The 19,788-nt window shown below is 40.5% G+C and overlaps 2 protein-coding genes across 9 annotated transcripts; both read right to left on the reverse strand.

Annotated features, from left to right (window-relative positions):
• Positions 1 to 698: 698 nt before the first annotated feature.
• nfe2l1b (nuclear factor, erythroid 2-like 1b) lies at positions 699 to 11,431 on the reverse strand. Of its 8 annotated transcripts, none has more exons than XM_044103077.1 (6): positions 11,187 to 11,431; positions 7,940 to 8,731; positions 6,215 to 6,403; positions 5,601 to 5,651; positions 5,338 to 5,496; positions 699 to 4,709 (listed from the first exon to the last, which is right to left on the reverse strand). In XM_044103077.1, the coding sequence occupies exons 2-6, from the start codon at positions 8,495 to 8,497 to the stop codon at positions 3,348 to 3,350; spliced, it is 2,319 nt and encodes a 772-aa protein (XP_043959012.1). In that variant the 5' UTR covers positions 8,498 to 8,731; positions 11,187 to 11,431; the 3' UTR covers positions 699 to 3,347. The 8 variants fall into 8 exon arrangements, with proteins under 8 accessions (XP_043959012.1, XP_043959005.1, XP_043959010.1 ...); XM_044103070.1 differs by having other exon boundaries at positions 5,601 to 5,690; positions 6,215 to 6,436; positions 11,187 to 11,430; XM_044103075.1 differs by having other exon boundaries at positions 6,215 to 6,436; positions 11,187 to 11,388.
• Positions 11,432 to 12,525: 1,094 nt separating this feature from the next.
• Positions 12,526 to 18,990, reverse strand: cdk5rap3 (CDK5 regulatory subunit associated protein 3). The gene is made up of 14 exons (XM_044103080.1): positions 18,790 to 18,990; positions 18,501 to 18,546; positions 17,573 to 17,704; positions 16,697 to 16,797; positions 16,560 to 16,608; positions 16,212 to 16,390; positions 15,973 to 16,109; positions 15,168 to 15,312; positions 14,876 to 14,986; positions 14,162 to 14,243; positions 13,991 to 14,079; positions 13,152 to 13,357; positions 12,832 to 13,003; positions 12,526 to 12,653 (listed from the first exon to the last, which is right to left on the reverse strand). The coding sequence occupies exons 1-14, from the start codon at positions 18,793 to 18,795 to the stop codon at positions 12,588 to 12,590; spliced, it is 1,521 nt and encodes a 506-aa protein (XP_043959015.1). The 5' UTR covers positions 18,796 to 18,990; the 3' UTR covers positions 12,526 to 12,587.
• Between the last annotated feature and the right edge of the window lie 798 nt (positions 18,991 to 19,788).

Consider the following 19,788-nt stretch of genomic DNA (forward strand, 5'->3'; position numbering starts at 1 on the left):
TTCCAGTTTTATTATTTTATGAAAACCTGTGCAGCAGAACAGTGACCCTCTGCATTAGCAAAGCAATTTACACCCCACAGCGGGCAGAGCGTCGTAAAACTTTCTAGAAAATATTTCGGGGGGCTGTTCTGGGTTGCGTAGTCGAAACACACCTTTAGCCGCTTTGCTCAAACTTGTTTGGTGTAAGCTTACAAATCATTCTGTGAATAATTTGTTCATTGTACTCTTTCTAGTGTCTTTCTTTGTTTTACTCGTCACTTTTGGAAAATAAAACCAATTTTTGTTACAAGACCGTTTCCAGTCACTTCCAACGTTTGCGGGGCGAGATCCAATTCCTAAAGTGCCAGAGTGAGTTAATTAATCATAAGCAGAATATATTGTTTAAGTAAAAGTGAATAGGAAGGCATTTAGTATGAAATTATTGCTAATTATTTAAATGTATCGAATGCTTAAAGGGAAATTGATGTTCAAACATATAGTTAAAAATATAGTTTCACGCATCGCCCTCATCCGTGTCCACCGAGTTGGTCATTTCGGGCATAAGGTGCATCCAATAATCTACACATCTTTATCTTACTTTAGGACTCTCGCAGTAATAATTCATATTGAAATTGTGAAACCTCCACAGAATAAAGTTGTCATCGGCTGATATGAAAAACATCTTTTCAGTCAAGCATGATCAGTACATGAGTCACAGGTGAAAATAAAAACACTTTATTAACCAATAAAAACAATTCTTGATTGCCAGCAAACATCCGGAAACTGGGAACTACAATCCAGACTCAAAGCAGAGAGTGCGACCGTTATGGAGACATTAGACAAACTACAGAAAAACAAACATGAAAATATTTACAGAACAAGACAGACAAAAAAAAAAAAAAAAAGACAAAAAAAAGTGCACCAAGTAGTAGCAGTACTTAATAGTTGGTGTTGCACCGGGTTACATTAGAGTGAATGTTAACCAGAGATTCATGCCTTAATATCACATTTAATGAAAGACATTTCTCCTTTTGAACATATTTTTTTTTCGGACATCATCTCAGTGTTGCGAGTTCTGTTTAGCCTCTTGTAAATATTTTCACCTAACTGCTAGCTGCAGCGATAGGCCCCATTTTTTTTATATTTTCACACAACACGCTCACCGACAGACTTCATTCAAACAGACAAGTAATAGCACTTCTACTTTGAGAAAATTCCCTCCCTCCATGTTCCCAAAATCCTTTAAAGTGAAGATCATGAGTTTTAAATGAAGGCATTCAAAAATTTTAAGTGGCCTCAACGCACACCGTCACCGTTCACACTTATCTTTTACCTCCCAACGGGACTCACTCTTCTCAAAAACACTCAAAACGCAGGATCTGTAGGACTAAAGCCAACTACCGGGCTTCACAGCAGTTAAATATTTGCTTCAAGTGCATTTCGGATGTGGAAAATCTGCAAATAAGTTAAAATAAGTGGGGCACAGCAAACGATGCCAACTGAGCCTGCTTTGTTTTAATACTTAGAACGGGGCATCCAGGGGACAAAAACAACAATAAAATGTAACGGTGACCAGTCAAACAATATCATCAAAATCTTCATCAGTAATTCAAGTCAACTTACGAACTTCAGTGATTTATTTCAACTGTTTACTTCTGTGACTTTTAGACAATCATACCTTGCAGCTAATGAAGACCTTCATGTTCAGTTTCTCCAAATTATTTGACCACTTCTCCTGAGCCTAATGAAAACACTTTTGGCTTCTGGTTCAGTCCTAGATATGTATATGTGTGTGTGTGTGTGTGTGGTGGCTCTCTCACAGTTTGCTTCAGCCTTGTGCGGCGTTGCCTCTGTATATTGTGCACCATTTTCAATTTCATTTTTTCCTTCCACTTAACTTTCTATTTATATGCTTGCATATGGCACTGTTCCTTACTTAGGGTATCAACGCAATGTAACCAATAACTGTGTTGTCCGTAACCAGATCCCAACATCAGACTTCTGAATTGCAAAATGTAATTGTCCTTAGAAAATATTCAAATTATTTAAGGTTCAGAAGTTTTGTTTTCATTTGTTGTAAATCATAATCACCAAAACCAACAGTTAATAGAAATAAATAGTTGAAATAGCTCACTATGTATGTGGCAAATCTATATAATATATGATTGAAATTTAATTACTGAAGTAAATGTCTTTTTAAATTCTATGAATGTAATCTGTGACAGCCGAAGTAGGATGAAACGATACAGTACACTCTGGATCTCCAGGCCTATTGCAGCTTGATGTGAAAGGTTTTATCAACACAGACGGTAGTGGGGGGGGAGAGGGGGGGAGGCTTGACCTATAACCCTGCTTATTCTACACATTATAAACAGTTAATAAGAGCCTTCCTAAATGCAGCCCCTGTATTTAAACCTGCAGTGAGGGAAGAGCGACAGAAACGGCAAAATGCATACCAAGCCAAGCCTTTTAAAAGACAAATTACAGTGCTATGTATAATTCATAAGGAACTTGATACATTTTGCAACGCGGTGCGCCTTGTCCCAGAAATATCTCTCGGCTCCTCCTGCAGGACTTCGTGGCCGGCTCTCCAACTCTCAGCCTCAGACTTCTCATCCAGTCATCTGACTTCCACAAGTCAAACCCGCCGTTTTTTAGGGCCTTCAACGTTTAAGTGCCACCCAAAAATCGACTCAAAAACTAGACTTTGCTGTACAAACCTACAGAGTAAGAGTGCAGCGTTTGAGCATTTTGGACTTGTACGGATCAGGTGATCAGGTGCGCCCTACAACCTTTGGTTAGTATAGGTGTTAATGGCATTCTAAAACAATGTACTTCCTTTAGCCTTTGGTTTCTTGTCTCACAACTTCAGGTGCTGATCTTTGCCTTAAGATCTACAACTTAAAAGCAATTTCTAAAAGTCTCCAGGGTGGGATATGAGCTGATAGTCCTTTGAACCCTTTAATCCACAGGTATTCCAACCATGCACCATGTTAGCTTAGCTCTCCGACATCGGTCCATTCTTCCACCCGACACGCCTCCATCCCTAGTGGTTTGGTGCAAAAGGAACAAGAGCAGCTATTTCTTCTTCTAGTAGCTCAGTTTTTTTGTCCTTCAAATCCCTCCCTTTTTCTGGTCTAAATAATGAAACACCGGTTCTCGAGCCAAGAGCTATTCCGCTTCAGAGTTGTTTCTAGGAAAAAACGCAGGAAGAGAATGAAAGAGGAGAAACTAACCCAGGGAGGAGGAGTAAATGCCGTTTCTCTTCAACAGAATCTTCTTAAAGGAAAAAAAAGGCATCTCTCTTGCATCTGCACAAATCTGACTGATTTAGCAAAGTGATAGAATAACCAGCAGTCTCTCTGCGCTCACTTCTTTTTGTCTTTCTGTTTTTTCTCGGGTTTTCTGCTCTGCTGCTGCGCGGTGGCCGCCCCGCCGCGGGGCGCGATCAGCACGCTGCCGTCGGCGCCGTACTGCAGGCAGTACTCGCTGGGGGGAAAGGGCCGGCCCTCCTCGTCCCGCAGCTGACTGAACACCTCCTGGCACAGGCTCTGCATCTTCTGCTTCAGCTGCCGGATGGAGCGGATGAACTCCATCTTCTCCTTCAGCAGGCGGGCCTTGTCGCGCCGCAGGTCCTGCACGCCTTGCTCCAGGTTGATGATGGTCTCCAGCTTGCGCTTGCGGCAGTTCTGGGCGGCCATCTTGTTCTTGCCGCGCCGGCGGATGTCGCGGATGAGGGCGAGCTGGGCCTCGCTCAGGTGGTGCTTGGCCAGCAGCTCGTTGAACTCCTCCACGGGGAGGTTGACGATCTTGTCGTTGGAGAAGGGGATCTTCATGGCGCGGGCGCGGCGCTCGTCGCGACTGGAGTGCTTGTCGAGTAGGTCCTGAGAGGGCTGCAGCTTTTTGTCGCGGCTCGCCTTCTTCCCGGCCGACAGGAGGAGGTCCGAGTGCTCGGGGAAGCTGGAGGACAGCGGCACGTTGTAGGTGTGATTGTGGCTGATGCCGTCCAGCTGAGGGAGGCCGTTGAACTGGGAGAGGTCCTGGAAGCTCATGCGGCAGAGCTTGCTGTACTCGGGCTGGTAGCCGCCCACCGCGCCCTCCTCCGTCTCCACGGCGGCCGCCTCGGAGTCGGTGCTGTACCCCACGGCGCCCTCCTCGGAGAAGTTGGCGGACGTGGAGGAAGAGGAGGCCGCGGAGGAGCAGGAGGTCTCCGAGCTGCTCGGCGAGGCCGGGCTGCGGCTGGAGTCCAGTGAGAGGCCGGAGTCCGAGTCGAGCTCTTCCTCCAGCTGAGACGCCTGAGCCTGGCTGAAGCCCTCCTCCATGGCCAGGTCCAGCAGGCTGATTTCATCCAGCATGGACTCCTCCAGGAGGGTGGTGAAGGGGTCCGACAGGTTCGGCGTGGAAGTGACGTTGTTGCTGGAGCTGTTGATGGGCGGCAGGAAGACCCCCGTCAGGTTGGTCGCTCCGAACGTAGAGTTGATGTTGGTGGAGTTGCTGGAGGAGAGCCTGAGCATGCCGGTCTGAGGCGTGACGCTGACCGAGTCCAGTTGGGGGCGGAAGATCTGCGGGAAGTCCTGGCTGCAGCTGGGCAGGGAGGCCTGGTGGAGGCTGACGTCCTGGTTGATGGGTGTGGGACGCTCAGAGAGTCCGAAGGTCCCGGCAGCTGTCGGCTCCGCCGTGCCGCTGCTGGCGTTCCCGCCGTTGGAGGCGCTGTTGTTCACGTCCATCGCCTTCAGACAAAAACAACAGAAAAGTGTACGTCCAAATTTTTTGGCCAATTGGAACCAAGTAATGCAGCTGAAGGCACTTAGAGGGCCAATTTTGTTTAAATAAAAACTTTAAAAGAGATACACTGTAGGTTTTTGATTTTATCAGCTAACTAATGATTTTTTTTTAACAAATGACTGAAATGTACAAAACCTTCAGATTTTCGTGAGAAAGTGATCCATCAATTATAAGACTGTTTTTTTGGGGGGGTTTTTTCCATCGATTGTTTTTGTTTTTTAGTCTAAGGTCGACAACAACAACAGGATGTCGCTCTTGCTGAGTTAACCTAGCGGAGCGCCCAAGTGCTTTTGAGTTAACTTAAGATAAATGCAAAACGTGTTTAAGAAAAGAGAAATATTTCTTGGTGTACTACCAACATTGTGACAATGACAGTAAGTTAGAAAGTAAAATATACATTTATATATTGTTTTAAAAATGTCTCAAGTATAATTTATACTTGTATGTGTAGTGCATTTTTTTTTACTTCTAGTAATAAAAAGCTAGACTCTTTTTAACCCATCATCACAGCATTGATTTTTAATCAAAGACACTAAATGTTATGGGTCCGAAAAACAGCCAAACGCAGCCAACCTGCAGCTCCATGATGGCCATGATGTCCTGCCACTGCTGCTCCAGGTCCAACTGCGGCTCCGCTGCAGGCATCTGTGGAGCCACAGTGAGGCCCTGGGAGGTGGAGGGAACTTCTTCATTGGAAATGGATACTTCCTGGTTACCGACCGGGACAGGAAACTAATCAAAGCATGTGTAGACGATAGTAGAAAAATATACATTTGACGTTACAAGGGGGGGGGGTTCACAGAACTTCAAACCAGCTGCAGACGTTACATCGTTACCTCAGGTTCTTCTCCAAAAGGAAACGTGGCCTCCAACAGCCTCAAGCACTCCTGTAGTGACAGTGAAGTCTGTGAGCCAAGAACTGGCAGCTAACAACAATAAAACACAGACAGGTGTGCTACATTAGTGCTTCTGCACCCTCGGGTTAAAAAACGCCCCTCTCATAAATGCCCCTTTTGGAAAGAAAAGATTCAAAATAAACCCTGTTATATATTTAGTTTAAAATTTTTTTTTGATACTCTAATGTGTGGGGGCGTGTCACTTTTAAAATGCTTGACACCACAAACAACATCAACTTTGGTCCAAATCCAGATCGGTTTTTCACAACCAGAGAGCAAGTTTAGAATCACGTTAGGCAGTTGTACCGAGACAAAATATGACTAGGAGTACAAAAATTTCTGCAATATCTTGTACAGAACTCCACCAAATATTCAGAAATGAACGCCAATCGTCAGTCACTAGAAATAAAAAAAAAAAAAAAAAGAAAACCAAATTTTGCAAGAACCTCTTTAAAAATGGTTCCACATTTACTAAAAACTCACTCAACCAACAAATAAATATCCTGTCCGTCAATCCTTTACTCTTTTTTTGTTGTTGTTGTGTCTTCACTTACCTGCTCAGGAATGCTCTCTCCAGTCTCTCCATCCACCGGCTGGGACCCCTGTGAGTTTATCCCATTCCTCCAGCTCTCTTGTTCATCATTGACATCTTTGCTGTCCTGTCGGTTGGGCTTCTCCTCCTCCGTGTCCTTCTGACGGTTGCTGTAGCTGAACACTTCTCTTCCTGCTCCAAGGTCGATGTCCTGTCGCCATAGGATGTCAATCAAGTCAATGTCCTAAAACAGAAACAAGGAAAACTCCCAAGAACTGTTCTGCGCGCCAGTGAAACTATGATCAGAGGATCTGAACAGATTTTGGTTGTGTCACTATTTTCATTATTAGATCAAGCTGTAAATGACCTACTTTTGCATTTAACTTTTTTCAAATAAGATGTGTTTTTCAGTGCTGAAGAGTTCTTCAAAGGACAGGCCATGTAACACAAATCAGATGGTTCAACCATGACATAAACACTTCGACACGGTGGTTATTCTTGTGATCCAGCAAAAGAATAAACAGAAATCTTCAGCTTTGTGTAACGTGAATGTTTTATTGCATCACTGTGCTTCAATGGGGAACAAAAACAATGAAGCGCAGAGTGTACACGTGAGACAATAAAAAAAAAAAAAAAAAACCCTGTAAATTTAAAGATTTAAAGCTTAATTAACTAAACTGAATGCTAAAGGATCCAAACGCCACCAGCAGCTGAATGCGACTTAACTGGTTTGACTTGAAATAGATAAAAAATAAAAAATAAAAAAAAACACCGGCCAGGAATTGGGGAAGGTAGAAGAAAAACTGATGTTAAATGTCACTTTATACATATATATATATTTTAAATCACAAAAGATGCAACATTTTATAAACAAACAGGCTACTTTCTAAGTTTTTTTAAAATCTTTATCATCCTGTACTTACAGGCACAACTCAAAAGCTAAAATATAAAAATAGTTATTTATTTTGTTTCAACATGGCTCATTTACCAAATTTTAGCGAATGAAAACCCAACATTGTGTTTCTCAAAAAATGTGTGTATATTGTATCAGACCAATCACGGGGAAGAGCGTTGAACTGAATATGGTCCAGCAGACTGTCATTGACACGATTCACAAAGAAGAGTTAGCTACAAGTACATAAATGGAAAATTTAGTGGGAGGAAGACATGAGGTAGAAAATGATGAACAAGAATCCAGACATTTTGGTAAATCAAGGTTCCAGAGTGTGAAGGGAGAAGGGAGAGCTACAGAATGTTGACGGACGTCCAGTGGGATATTTCTGCAGCCAGTCAGGATTTACTGTGCTGGTCCACTGTGTTACTAAAGTCTACAGTCAATGCAATCGGCTACCTGGAAATTTTACAGAACGTAATGCTCCCTGCTGCTGACAAGCGGTATGGAGATGCTGCTTCAATGTTCTAGCAGGACTTTAAATCTGCCCACGTAGTTTATTGATGCTCTGATTTGATGCAGAAGCTCTGACCAAATACTGAGTACATATAATGTACCTTAGACCGTCATTAGGCCTACAATTTAAACACCCTTAAATTTTATTGAGCTTATATAAAATTTTCCTGTCCTTGGAAACTGAATTTTGGGTTTTTGTTGGTTTTAGACCATAATTGTTCCTGTGTCAAATGGATGCAACAATTTAACAAGAATGCCACGCAAGACACCACAAATCTATTTAAATTGAAAGACATCCTCTTGAGTCTAACCCTAAAACCTGTAACCATGGCGTTGTACCTCTTTGGTGAGGTCGTCATTGCCGCCTCTGCTGCCCTGCTCCTGGTTTCCCTCTGGGGCCACGGCTCCCAGGCTGCTGTCCGCTGCGTTCAGGTCGTACGTGGATTCAGGCGCTCCGCCTCCTCCCCTCATGGCCGGGGTAGCGTCAATGTTGTTAATGTCCTCTAGGCCGGCCCCATTGTCCAGGGTTATGCTGGGGCTGGACTGACCGCCTGCGGACACCACCGTCTCAGAGTCGCGATGCACTAGCCAGGCGTTGAGCTCGGTACTGGGCACGGAGAGGCGATCCAGCTGGCGCACCTCGTTCAGCAGCCGTCGGGTCGTGAAGAACTGGTCCAGGTCCACACTCTTTGGATGGATCCCATAGCCGTCCAGCGTGTTGCGCAGGTTGTGGAACTGGGTCTGTGTGTAGGCTGAGCTGGGCCCCAGGATGATCTCTCTTAATGGGGGCAACTGATTGCTTAGATACGTGTCGACGTCCACCCGCACCCCAATGAGACTCAGAAGGATGGTGAACTGAATCAGGCCCTCTGTGAAGTACTTTTTCAGGTAAAGCATTTCTTTACAAAGGAACAAAAAAATGAAAGTAAAAAAGTAAAACAAAAACGGGGGCGACTACTTGTAATCAATAACTCTCTGCTAAAACTAAGGGATGAAAACTGATACAAGAACATAAAAGTGGTTGAAGAAGGCAAAGCGTCTTTTGAGAGTTAATTTAAAAGGGTTCAGGTTCCAAGATAAGGTTTCCACTTCTCAGAAGAGTTTCTTCAAAGAGTTATCATCTCCCCATTCCTGCCAAATAGAAGAGATTACATTTTATAGAATTTCTGCAAAAATTACCCTTGTAATTAAAATTTGAGGCCTACGTAATAAACAAAAAAAACAAAGGCTGACTTAAAAAAATTATATGCAATTTTAGTTAACATAAGAAGGAGGTTTTCATTTCACCACCCATTCAAAAAGGTTTTCTCTGAGGCGGAAACTCGACGGTTTCAGAGGGAAGGTTGAAGGTCTGAGAGGTTTGGTTTAGTCATAGCAGAAAATTCTTCAGTCAGAACTACCCCAAAATTAATAAATCAAGGCCACTCAAGCAATTCTCCATTAATAATGTGGATAGGAGCAGCAATAAACGAGCAAACAATTCTAAGACAAAAATAAATATGAATTATAATCTAATATGTGCAATGTAGATGTACTTAGGACTTTTTAAAGGATGTATGTCACTTATCAACATGTCTGCAGCTGCTGTTTGTGCTTCAATCACCTAGCTGGTGATCACTGAACAGGCTGTGCCATCTCCCTCAAAAACAACTTTGTATTTGCTATTTGAATTTTCAAGAATTTTGAATAATAACCTAAAGGAATCACATCTAGAATACTATTCACATTTCCTTACATTGTATTCCTTTTGGCAACATTTTCAGGGGACAATGTTCTTTCTGTATGAAATAAAACTGATTTTCAATATCTAATTTCTGTCTTCATTAGTGAAATTAATAAATAAATAAATAAATATATATATATATATATATATATATATATATATATATATATATATATATATATATATATATATATATATATATATATATATATATATATATATATCAAACTATCCTTTCTTCCTTGGTGGCAAATACTGGATTCACTTAAAAAGTGATTTGTTCTTCATATAAAAGTGTTTTTGCTGATACATTAGAAGACTTATTTCCTTTCACTAACCAGTGACATTAGTTGAGTTACAGACACCAAAGTCATGTAATGTAGCTGATGGTTTGTTCAAACTAAAACTAAAAGCCTTGTAGTTTTGTCACAGCATAAAACAATTATAGCATTCCTGATCTACTGCAATCAAGTTAAAGACGAAGAAATAAAAAATGCAAGGACAAGAATAAGGACGTAGTAATGGATGAATTAACATACAAATTTAACAGATGACTTTAATGTCACTCTTATTATAGAAAATCTAGACTACAAATTTTTAAGGAGGAATATTTACGCCAAAAATCAACTGATTTGCTTTAGAACAAAGTAATTTCAAAAATAACTAACGTGTCAATATTTAGGAATTGTGGTACTCTGTAAAAATACACTCAAATTTCTCTATTGTGAAAACTCCAATCTGAGGAAATCAAAGCATTTCTCAATATCATAAAACAAAACCAACGTAGGAGCTAAAAAACATGAACAGTAATTTAAGACATAACTATATGCTGAAAAACCTAGACATATTAAAGACTTTTTAAGGCCTAAATGGTAGATCTTTACATAAGACTTGTTAACGTTTTAATTCCTTGTTGCATCAGTCCACACACTCCAATCACACAGCTTTCAAACACTTAAGACTTCTTACCTACCCACGCTTGCATTAAATACGTTATAGGAGAAGAAAGAAAGAGCAGGACTTGCTAACCACTTCATCCTAACAGAACAGGAGGACTGATGTCAGATCGCACAACGCTGTTGATCTTCATTTTAAGACATTCGGCAGAGAAGACAAGATGAACACAGAGATTCAGGCAACACCCCACCCTTGACAGGACAACTACTTCTTCTGGCTGCTTGTGAAGGTGAACGAGGGAGTCCAGATAGCTAGCTCGACTTGCTCTGACACCCACCAACGGCGACGCTGGGTGGCCGGCAGGGTCCCTCCCTCCTCCTCCAGCACAGCTGCGCCTATCTTTGTCCTTCCAGCTGGTGGCTACCCACTGATTCACGACCGGCCACCGCTAACACATGTCTATAACCTCCTTCTGACGCTACATAAAGTAACTGTTTTAAAACCTTTCGCTGCTTTACTCCAATTTCTCTTTCGCCAGAAAGTGGCAGGTGCCTCTGCTAATATTTACTTTCTCCCTATCTAGTGTCAAACAATCTCCCTAGCAACAAGTGGGGAAAATATGAGTGACATGAGAGTTCAGCCATTCAACGGCCTCAACTACTATGATGTAACATGACTCCAGCGAGTCCAGACCAATAAGAATACGTCGTAGGCGGGGTTTAACGAACGACGCGACAGTGATACGGGAAGTCAAAAACTACACTATTAGCCTTATAAGCTAGTTTACAGCAAACTAATTTAACTAATTTTAAAATGAATTGATATTGGAAACAAATTGCACCCGGCTTCTGATACACAAATACTATTAGACTTATGTGTCGCTGCGTTATGTTGTGTCGTTAAACAATGAAGCCCATGTATCGGTCAACGTGATAATTCGTTAAAACCGTTAAATTGTATACTTACGCATGAAGATTTTGTAACCGTGTCTTCATGCCCACATGTCGACTAACACACCAGATCAGTGATTTAATCCGCTAGTCACTAAAAGTTCTACTGAGCTGCTATCCTTACTGAATGGCCCACCATGACTTGCAAAATCACTTGCTACCGCTGCTAGCCTAGCCCAAAACACGCGTACACACGGAGCATGCGTAGAACATTCTAGAGGTAAGCTTTCATCAGCTGACGGAAAATCCCCCCCACCCCCAGTGTTATCAAAGTCTGGTTTAGTTTATATACGAACTATTAAACAGCTAAATATAACCTCGTCCGTGTAACTATGATATCATAATATAGTATTTAAAAAATTTAACTAGTAAAAATTCTCAAGTAAATTTTTTGAAAGGTTCAAGTTTTTTTTTAAAAGTTTCCACTCGTGGTCAACATGCATTTGTAAATATAAAAAAACCCTTTGACAAAGCAATAATGTACCGAGTGAAAGTGAAAGCTACAAAACAGTGTAAAGTGGCAACATAGAAATCAATCTCAATAATCACGTTTTCAGTAAATGCTAAAATTAACTGTAGACGTTTACTGTATCACTCATAAGTAGTTGATACAGTAAACATAATTGATACTAATTAATATTTCCAATGTTTATTCCAATTAATTTAGAGGAATATGGCTTACTGTTGATGTAAAACCCCAAATCCTTTCATTGTTTATACTTGCAGGGTTAGGGTATTCCCACAGTCATTTGGGTGAGAGGCCGGATTGTCCCGGATAGAGCGCCAGGCTATTAAAATGCTTAAGCGAATATCAGAAACCAAGTAACCTGACAGGCACATTAAAGTTCCATGGCAGGAAGCTGGAGGCCCTGAAGGGAACTCATGAATGCATGGCAAGAACATGCAAAAGGATCCAAAGCCAGAATATTAGCCTGACTGTCTTCATCATGGGAACATGAGTGTGTATAGGGTAGGGCATAAAAGGTCATCATAAAAGAAGCTCGCTCGCCACAAATGGAAAGTTCTATGGAAGGAACATATAAATAAAAAAATATATCAATTTATGTGGAATAAATGATTGATTTTCACTTTCTGGAGCAAATTGGTGAAAGAAAATAAACTTTTGCATGAAATTTATTTACTAAGATGTGCCCAGTCATCCCTGCTTTAATAGAGAATACCGTAGCTGTCTGTAACACCACTTGATATCACACTGCATCTAAGTTGCTCTACTGCTTCCACTGAAAATATTGGTTACAATAACAGAAAAAAAACCAAAACTATAGTCATGTGTTAATTTATTTAAGGAATGCTTTAATTGTTTTGACAATTTACAAAATACAAAACCACAGAAGTTTAAATTAAATATTCTTTATTTCTCTTTGCAGATCAGAACATAATACAACTGCAGGGTTCACTAAATATTCACCCCCATAAGGTTGACTGGTCTGTTGTGGTACCTCTTTGAAATGTCAGCTTCAATCTGCAGAAACAAATAACCAACATATTACAGAGAAGCTTGAAGGTGTATTCATTTTACTGAAATTTACCGTTTATCTCATTCATTTACTTGAAAAAACATCTATGACTTTCTGCGGCCTCCCCAGTGGGAAAGCACCGACACCCTGTGAACATAAATAAATGGGAAAGTAATCTCATACCAGTTTCTGGAGTTCCCGGGTGCGTCCTGCCAGCAGGTCAACACGAGGCTCCAGTCTAGACTGCTCCTGAAGGGCTTCTTCTCTCCGCTCAGCCATCGTGGCAGCTTTCAGCACCAGGATGTCTGCCTGCTTCAGCTTCTGCCTCAGCATTTCTGACACACGCTCAACATACCTGAACACGTTAAACAAAAAACGCAAGGAAATAAATGTTATGAACCAGAGATGCAGCATGAGCTTTTGTTTCAGTTTTTACAACGGTCACAATTTGCAGCTGTTGACAAAAAAGCCCCCAAAAACCTTTCCGATGTTGATCATCGTACCTCGGTGAGGCCTGGATCATGAACAGGTGCTGCATGCGGAGCGAGGAGAGCCGGCCCAGAAGGTCCTGCACCTGGGATAGCAGTTCTTGGATGTGTTCTCGGGTTTGGTTCTGAATGATAGAAGGAGCCAGCTGAAACTGACTCATGGCCACCACGTCGCCCTCCTCCCCCATCTCGGTGACCCGCTGGGTGAGGAACACCTCGAGCTGCACCAGCACACAAAACCAGAGCAAAACCCAGTAAAATAGTAAATAAAAAGAATCATCAGGGAGAAAACACTGATGATTTGCCTTGAGATTAACTTACGCACTGCAAACGTATCCTTACACCTTGAACTTTTTCTAAATAGTTTCACATTTCAATCCAAATACCTTTATTAGGATCTTATGTCATCGACCCACTTAGAATAAGTACTATGGATCATTGTGCAATAAAGATAATCAATTGAAAGTAGAGCATAATTTTGAAGTCAATTAAAGTGACTGTTTTAATATTTTTGCATTTGACAAATTAAAAATTTGGAAAGTGTGGAGTGTAACCTACATTTGTATACAGGCCCTTTTATTCTGAAACTCCTAACATCAGTTATGAACGTTTCTACTTAATGACAGTTTTAAACTTTGTGATGCATGAAGACGTTTTGAATCTTATTAGAAGAACTAAACTCAGCCAGAGTCGATCTTTTAAAAGACCTTCTTAGAAGCTGAAGAATCACTGATTAAAAAGACTTTTAAAGACAACAAAGAAGACTGGCTGTTTGGATTTAAAACATGAGACACTGACATTTTCAACAAGCTCATTAATTTGATTTAGCTGTGGACCACAGAATACTGTTTTACCTCCATGAGCTCATCAATGAACTGGCTGCGTGACTGGGAGTTTTCCAGTATGGTCAGAGCGTCGTCACCCCTCGCCACGCCCTCGGGACCTGAAGGAAAACACATTTGGTTTTAGCTTCTTGGAACTTATTTTCTGGATTCATCATGATCGTCATTTAAGAACAAACTTACAGTCTGTGCCTGTATCAACAATTTCTATTTCAAGTGGAGCTGGTTTGCTGTTGCCCCAGTCGATGCCGCCTGCACCACTTTTCTGATGAAGCAGACCAGAACAATCACTGACATGTTCACATGTAGTGAGAAGCTTAATCTGTCTTCATTAAACGCCGAACAACTGGGATCTCTTTCATTTCTAAAGAGAGATAATAAAATGTTTTTATTGGCTCCTGTTACTCATGTTTCAGACAGAATAAGTCATTTTCTCTGGCCCAGCTGCAAACTAGCGAAGGGTAAACACCAGACATTCGGTGCTAGTGCCAGGGTTGTCTCAGTGGAAACCCAACCCGGTGCCTAATCAGCGCTAGCAGCTGTAAAGCAATGGAACAGCTTTTGTGGAAAAGTTCCCTCTGTTCCAAGGATTTTCTACAAAACCATGTAGAAAAAGTGAAAATAATTAACAAAAAAAAGTATTCTACAAAGCTTAGCAGCATAAGTGACAGTAGTTCTGGTACTCATAAAAATAGTAAACTCCTTCAAATGGTATTGATTAACAAAAGCCTGTCACAGTGAGATCATGTTGCTGCAATAAAGGATGAATTCGTGTTTTTAATGTATTTTTACAAAGTGTGGACAGTTCTGTTGTTGTACACACGATAACTCAGCATAGCCTGCAGAGTAATCATGTGCTAAACCTAAAATCACTCAGCTTATGCTTGGTTGTCTAACCTCGGATGTCGGCTCCAGAGCGATTCCCCAATCGATTCCTTCCTCCACGGTGATGCCGGCGGTCACGCCCAGATCATCTGGCGATTTATTACCAAAATCTCCCCAATCAATCTGAAGCAGTTATTAACGAGACGTTACAATATAAACATGTAAAAGTAACATTTTAACTTAGTTTGGACCAGAAAGCAAAAGTAATTCACTCAGCTATGAAAGGGAAAAATAAAAATTCCCTAAGACAAAAATAGCTAATACTGTGATAATGTTAGATGATTATGATATTGATAAAACCAACCGTGTCCTCTGTCGCTGCATCAGGAGGGGCTTCCTCCACCACCGGCCTTTCAACAAGGCTGGGGACTTTCCCCGTCCTCCACTCGTAAAACGTCACGTTCCCCGATTTCTGGCTTACCGTCAGCATGGGCAGGACCGGTTCGGACCTTCGAGCAAACAACATGCGAGCTCACAAATCTGAAGTTAAAAAGCATCTGCGTGGTTGATTCACCTGAACACAGCGCACATTTACATAGATCTAAAGGGAAGCTTGGTGGTGTAGTCAAAGTGTCAAGACTTTCCCACAGAGAGTCCAGTCTCTTCACTGATTAAATCAAGAAGAGCAGGCCACAGAGAATCTTTTTAAACATTTGGAACAAAGCTTTGGAATTATTATATTTATCAAGTGTGTAAATGTCTGTGCCCAGTGTGCTCATGGATTGTGCTGTGCAAAGGTTTTCAGCCACCCCACATTTCTTTTAGAATTTAGCTTTTAGAAAGCTTTCATCAGCAAGACTTTCTGGCCTTCATCGCAAACTTGATTCCCTAAATACTCAAGGCTGATTGAACAGAACATTTGGGACAAAATCAAAAGAATCTGAGGGATGTTCAAGAATAAAAGAGTGAAACAGCAAGCAGAATATCCAAAGAAAAACTCTGACAATCTTCAGAAAACCTGAATAATTATTGATTAAGGCTATTTTATAGGCAGTCTGCTTATACGGAAAAAAGCAAACAAAAAAAGCTCCCCCAAAACCCGAAGAGATGACTCAAGATTTTTAAACAAAATGAGTTGTAAGCTGATCGCATCTCGATGGTAAACTCACCAATCACACACAAAGCTTGTGAATGCAGCATAAAGCTGGATTTGCTCCTCCAACTTTGCTGCATCCCTCCCAACCTCCTCCAGGACTGCAGGCAAGTCTTTCACTAGAGCCTGAAGCTCTCGCTGAACATTTTCCCCCTAACAGAAAAGACACATAAAAAAAATGTATAAATACCATAATAATTCTAACACGTTTTAGCACTGAGTTTATATATGAGCGTCATTCATCCTTGCACTCACGGTAATGCCATACTGTTTGCAGGCCGCATAGTAGCGTTCCCTCAGTTCGGCTGCTGAGCTCTGACACTCCACCTCTCGCCTGCTGAGCTCCTGCTGCAGCTGCTTAGTTTTGGCGATCTGCTTCCTCAGAGCCGGCCCTTCGTAGCTCACGTTTCGGATCAGCAAGCTGGCCACCTCCGCTGGAAGACGCAGCACAGGTTTTAGAAATCAGCAAAGCTACCGATGCATCTTTAAAGCTTTCTCATCTCCATACAGCTCAACATATGCACTGAAAACTGTCAACCAGTTTCAAACTAAGCAAGACTTCTGCATTAAAGACAACAGATTTTATTTTTGAAATGCACTCACCTAAATAAACATTATCTGCTTCATAGAGCGACACAATATCCTGCCAGTCCTGTAAGCCAAACAGACCAAAGTTGTACTTTTTCTTTTCTGCAATAAAGTAAATGTCTGACAGCGGCAGATCATATGAATCGCTTTACCTTCATTCTCTGAGAAGAATATCTGCCAAAGATGTTCTTTGATGAAGCCTCAGTTCCCTTTAGTATCTCCACTATTCTCAAACAGTGAAAGTAGTGGATGTCTGTTTGTGGAAACGCATAAAAAAGGAATCTATTAGGGACATAAAAAAAACAAGAAAACAGATAGCTTTCATGCTTTATGGTAGGAGCTCTTAAATCTATGCCTTCTGCTTGAGTATTTAAAGGGTAAATATCACAATTTAGAGTCATAAAACCTTTGAGTATTGAAATAATGAGATATTGGAAAATTATAATCTGTTATTTCAAAGACAATAACAAATGTGAATATCTCCTTTGACAACATAAGCTGATGTAGCCGCACCTCTCATGAAGAGAACACCATATATGGATGACATGTTGCGAGAAAACTACAGATAGAGCTATTGAATTTGAATGTTGTTACAGCTGGTACTTTTTGAAGTTACAATAGTGTCATGTAAAAGACTAATTGATCATATAGAGAAAAAAAAGATTTGTCAAATTACAGTATGACTTCCTAATACAAAGTAGGTAAATATGATGATGGTTTTTGAGAAGAATGTGCTGAGGGATGCCTGTGTAAAAATTCTGCTTAGAGCTGCAGCAGAAATTACAATCTCCACCTAAATGCAGCCAGAATTGAAGTGTTTCAAAATAGTTTTTGTTGAAAGCAGTTATTCTTAGCTTCTCCAAGCCAAGAAATGTTTTTTACTCAACTTCCTCCTCCTCACTTCCTACATTACAATATAAATTTGGCACTGGAATTTTTTGTCTGACAGAAAGTTCCTTCACAGCAACTGCATGTCATTGGTGACAGAGGGAAAAGTGAAAGTCTGGAGGCATCAATGAGAAACCTACAGGATCCAGAGAGAAGCTGCTTGATCTCCTCGTTTTCGGGCATGTCCTGAATGGCAGCATTGATCTTTTCTCTGATTGTTTTCACTGTACTCTGCCACTTTATGTTGCAGTGACGCCGATCCACAAGCCAATCTGAAAACACAAAATATTTAAAATTATTTAAGTTTAAGAATCTAGCATCATATGAGTCACATATGGAAGTTATAGTTAAACGGCATATTTACAGCTGGATTTACTCCTGCAATAAAAAAACAACACCACATAAATCAGCACTGGTTGACAGTCCTTGCATTCAAACCTCCAAATCCACACTTTTTAAAAATATTTCAAAGCTGTTTTGAAGGGGAAAAAAAATAAACTTTAGAAATATTTTAAGTCTTTAAAGTGACTCGTTTTCAGTTCAGTCCTGGGGCTACGTTGTATTGATCATAAAAAACTTGTAATGCGAAAGAACTTGTCATGAGAAAACATCAATCAACTTTGAGAGTTGAGGTTTGCAAACTTCCAAAACTGGTGGAATGGTTGGGTTTAGTACTTTCGGATGGATGGATAGATTGAGATCAATGTTGCACATACAGAAACGTATGTGCAACATACGTATCTGTATGTTGCACATACAGATACGTGAGTAATTACTAATACAATACAAAGGGATAGTGAATACAGCATGGATATGTGGTCTTTTCAAACTGATTTAGACCAGAAAAATTAAAATTTTTCTTATACTGAAAAGGAACAATTTGAACTACAAACATGAACCTTCAGGTTCTGGACTGAAATAAGACGAGAAAGCAGCCAAATTTAAAACAAAATGTCAGAACTTAAGAAAGTCTCATAAAATACTTGGAGTACACTTTAAGAAATCAGTAGGTATAAAGAAAATAATAATAAATGACTTCCACAGAGCGCTGTCCGTGGGATGTCTCACCTAACAGCTTGTTGGTCTGTATGTCGATAGGGAGATTTTGGATATTCTGGTGGAAAAAAGAAAAAAAAAACAACAACCAAAACATCAGTACTTTTTACCTTTTCATTATTATCTCTGCAGCAGGACGGATAAGCAAAATGTAAAGAACAATGTAGCATAAATCTTCAGGAAAAGGTTAGATTCTTTCAGTTAATCCCTGGACTTTGGATGTATTATAACTAGCTGACGTGTTAGCTATCAGGCTACTATTAACAGCCGACTCTGAGAAAGTGCTTTTATTTTAGCTCACCTCCATTGTTTCTCCGATTGTTCAAAACGAAAACTCTTCTAGAATGTCACCATTTCACGCGGTTTAAACATTAATATCTGGAATTTTTACGAAACTCTACAGGATTTCAGTGTTGATGTGACACGTTAGGAGAAGCTTCACTAATCAGAGATGGCGACGTTTGTTAGCCCACAAAAATTAACCAATGATGTTGAAGTATACTGACGGCCGCAGCTGATAGGTAGATTTATTGAAACTGCTTGACTGCAATACTTAAAAACTAGCACTAGATGGAGACAAATATCTGTTTAATTAAAAACAACAACAACAACACTTTATAAGATTAATCAACTGCTTTGTTAGTCTAAATGTTTTAGATGGCCCAACTCTGCTACTGGGGGGAAATCAACAGTTTGTACCTCGTACATTATGATTTAGTTATCTTAATTATGAGACAAGTTATTTTTTCATCAGTGGCAGATATAGGCTTACATCTGCTTTTGTTAGTGGTTAAATTTGAATAACATGAAGGTAGTTTTTAAAGTTTTACATTTGTACATCATCATGTGTACACAAGCCACTTCATAAAAAAAAAAGAAAAAAAAAAAAGAAAGAAATTAAAAACCCCAAGCAACCTCCCCACCCCTAATTCAAGAAAAATAGATTAGAAGCAAAGTCACTGACAGATATCAGTTTGGAAAGGTTTACAGAGATATTACTAAGGCTTTGGGACTCTGGTTAATCACAGTGAGAGCTGTTAACCAGAAATGGAGAAAACAAGCAGCAGTGGCAAACCTTCCCAGAAGAGTCTGCCCTACAAAAGTATTCCAAGCACTCATCAACAAGAACAGGTCCACCAGGTCACAAAATAACCCATAATAAGATCTAAAGCCCAGAAGGTCTCTCTTGCCTTAGTTAAGGTCAGAGGTCAATATGTAAACAACTTAGACATGTTTCTCATGTACACGTTTTTTATTCTGTGAACTAATTAGAGCAAAGCAGAATTAATTGGAAGATGTC

Source organism: Gambusia affinis, linkage group LG20 (genome assembly GCF_019740435.1).
Source record: "Gambusia affinis linkage group LG20, SWU_Gaff_1.0, whole genome shotgun sequence".
NCBI classification, from domain to species: Eukaryota; Metazoa; Chordata; class Actinopteri; order Cyprinodontiformes; family Poeciliidae; genus Gambusia; species Gambusia affinis.

Bases quoted from the DNA above. Each gene is read 5' to 3' on its own strand.
- nfe2l1b (XM_044103070.1), bottom strand. From the start codon at position 8,497: ATGCTTTACCTGAAAAAGTACTTCACAGAGGGCCTGATTCAGTTCACC. The intron at 6,437-7,939 runs GTACAACGCCAT...TTTCTGTTTTAG, and splicing joins ATGACGACCTCACCAAAGAG to GACATTGACTTGATTGACAT. The intron at 5,497-5,600 runs GTAACGATGTAA...TGCTTTGATTAG, and splicing joins CTTTTGGAGAAGAACCTGAG to TTTCCTGTCCCGGTCGGTAA.
- cdk5rap3 (XM_044103080.1), bottom strand. The intron at 16,110-16,211 runs GTGAGTGCAAGG...CTTTTCTGTTAG, and splicing joins GCAAACAGTATGGCATTACC to GGGGAAAATGTTCAGCGAGA. The intron at 14,244-14,875 runs GTTAGACAACCA...CTGCTTCATCAG, and splicing joins CTCTGGAGCCGACATCCGAG to AAAAGTGGTGCAGGCGGCAT.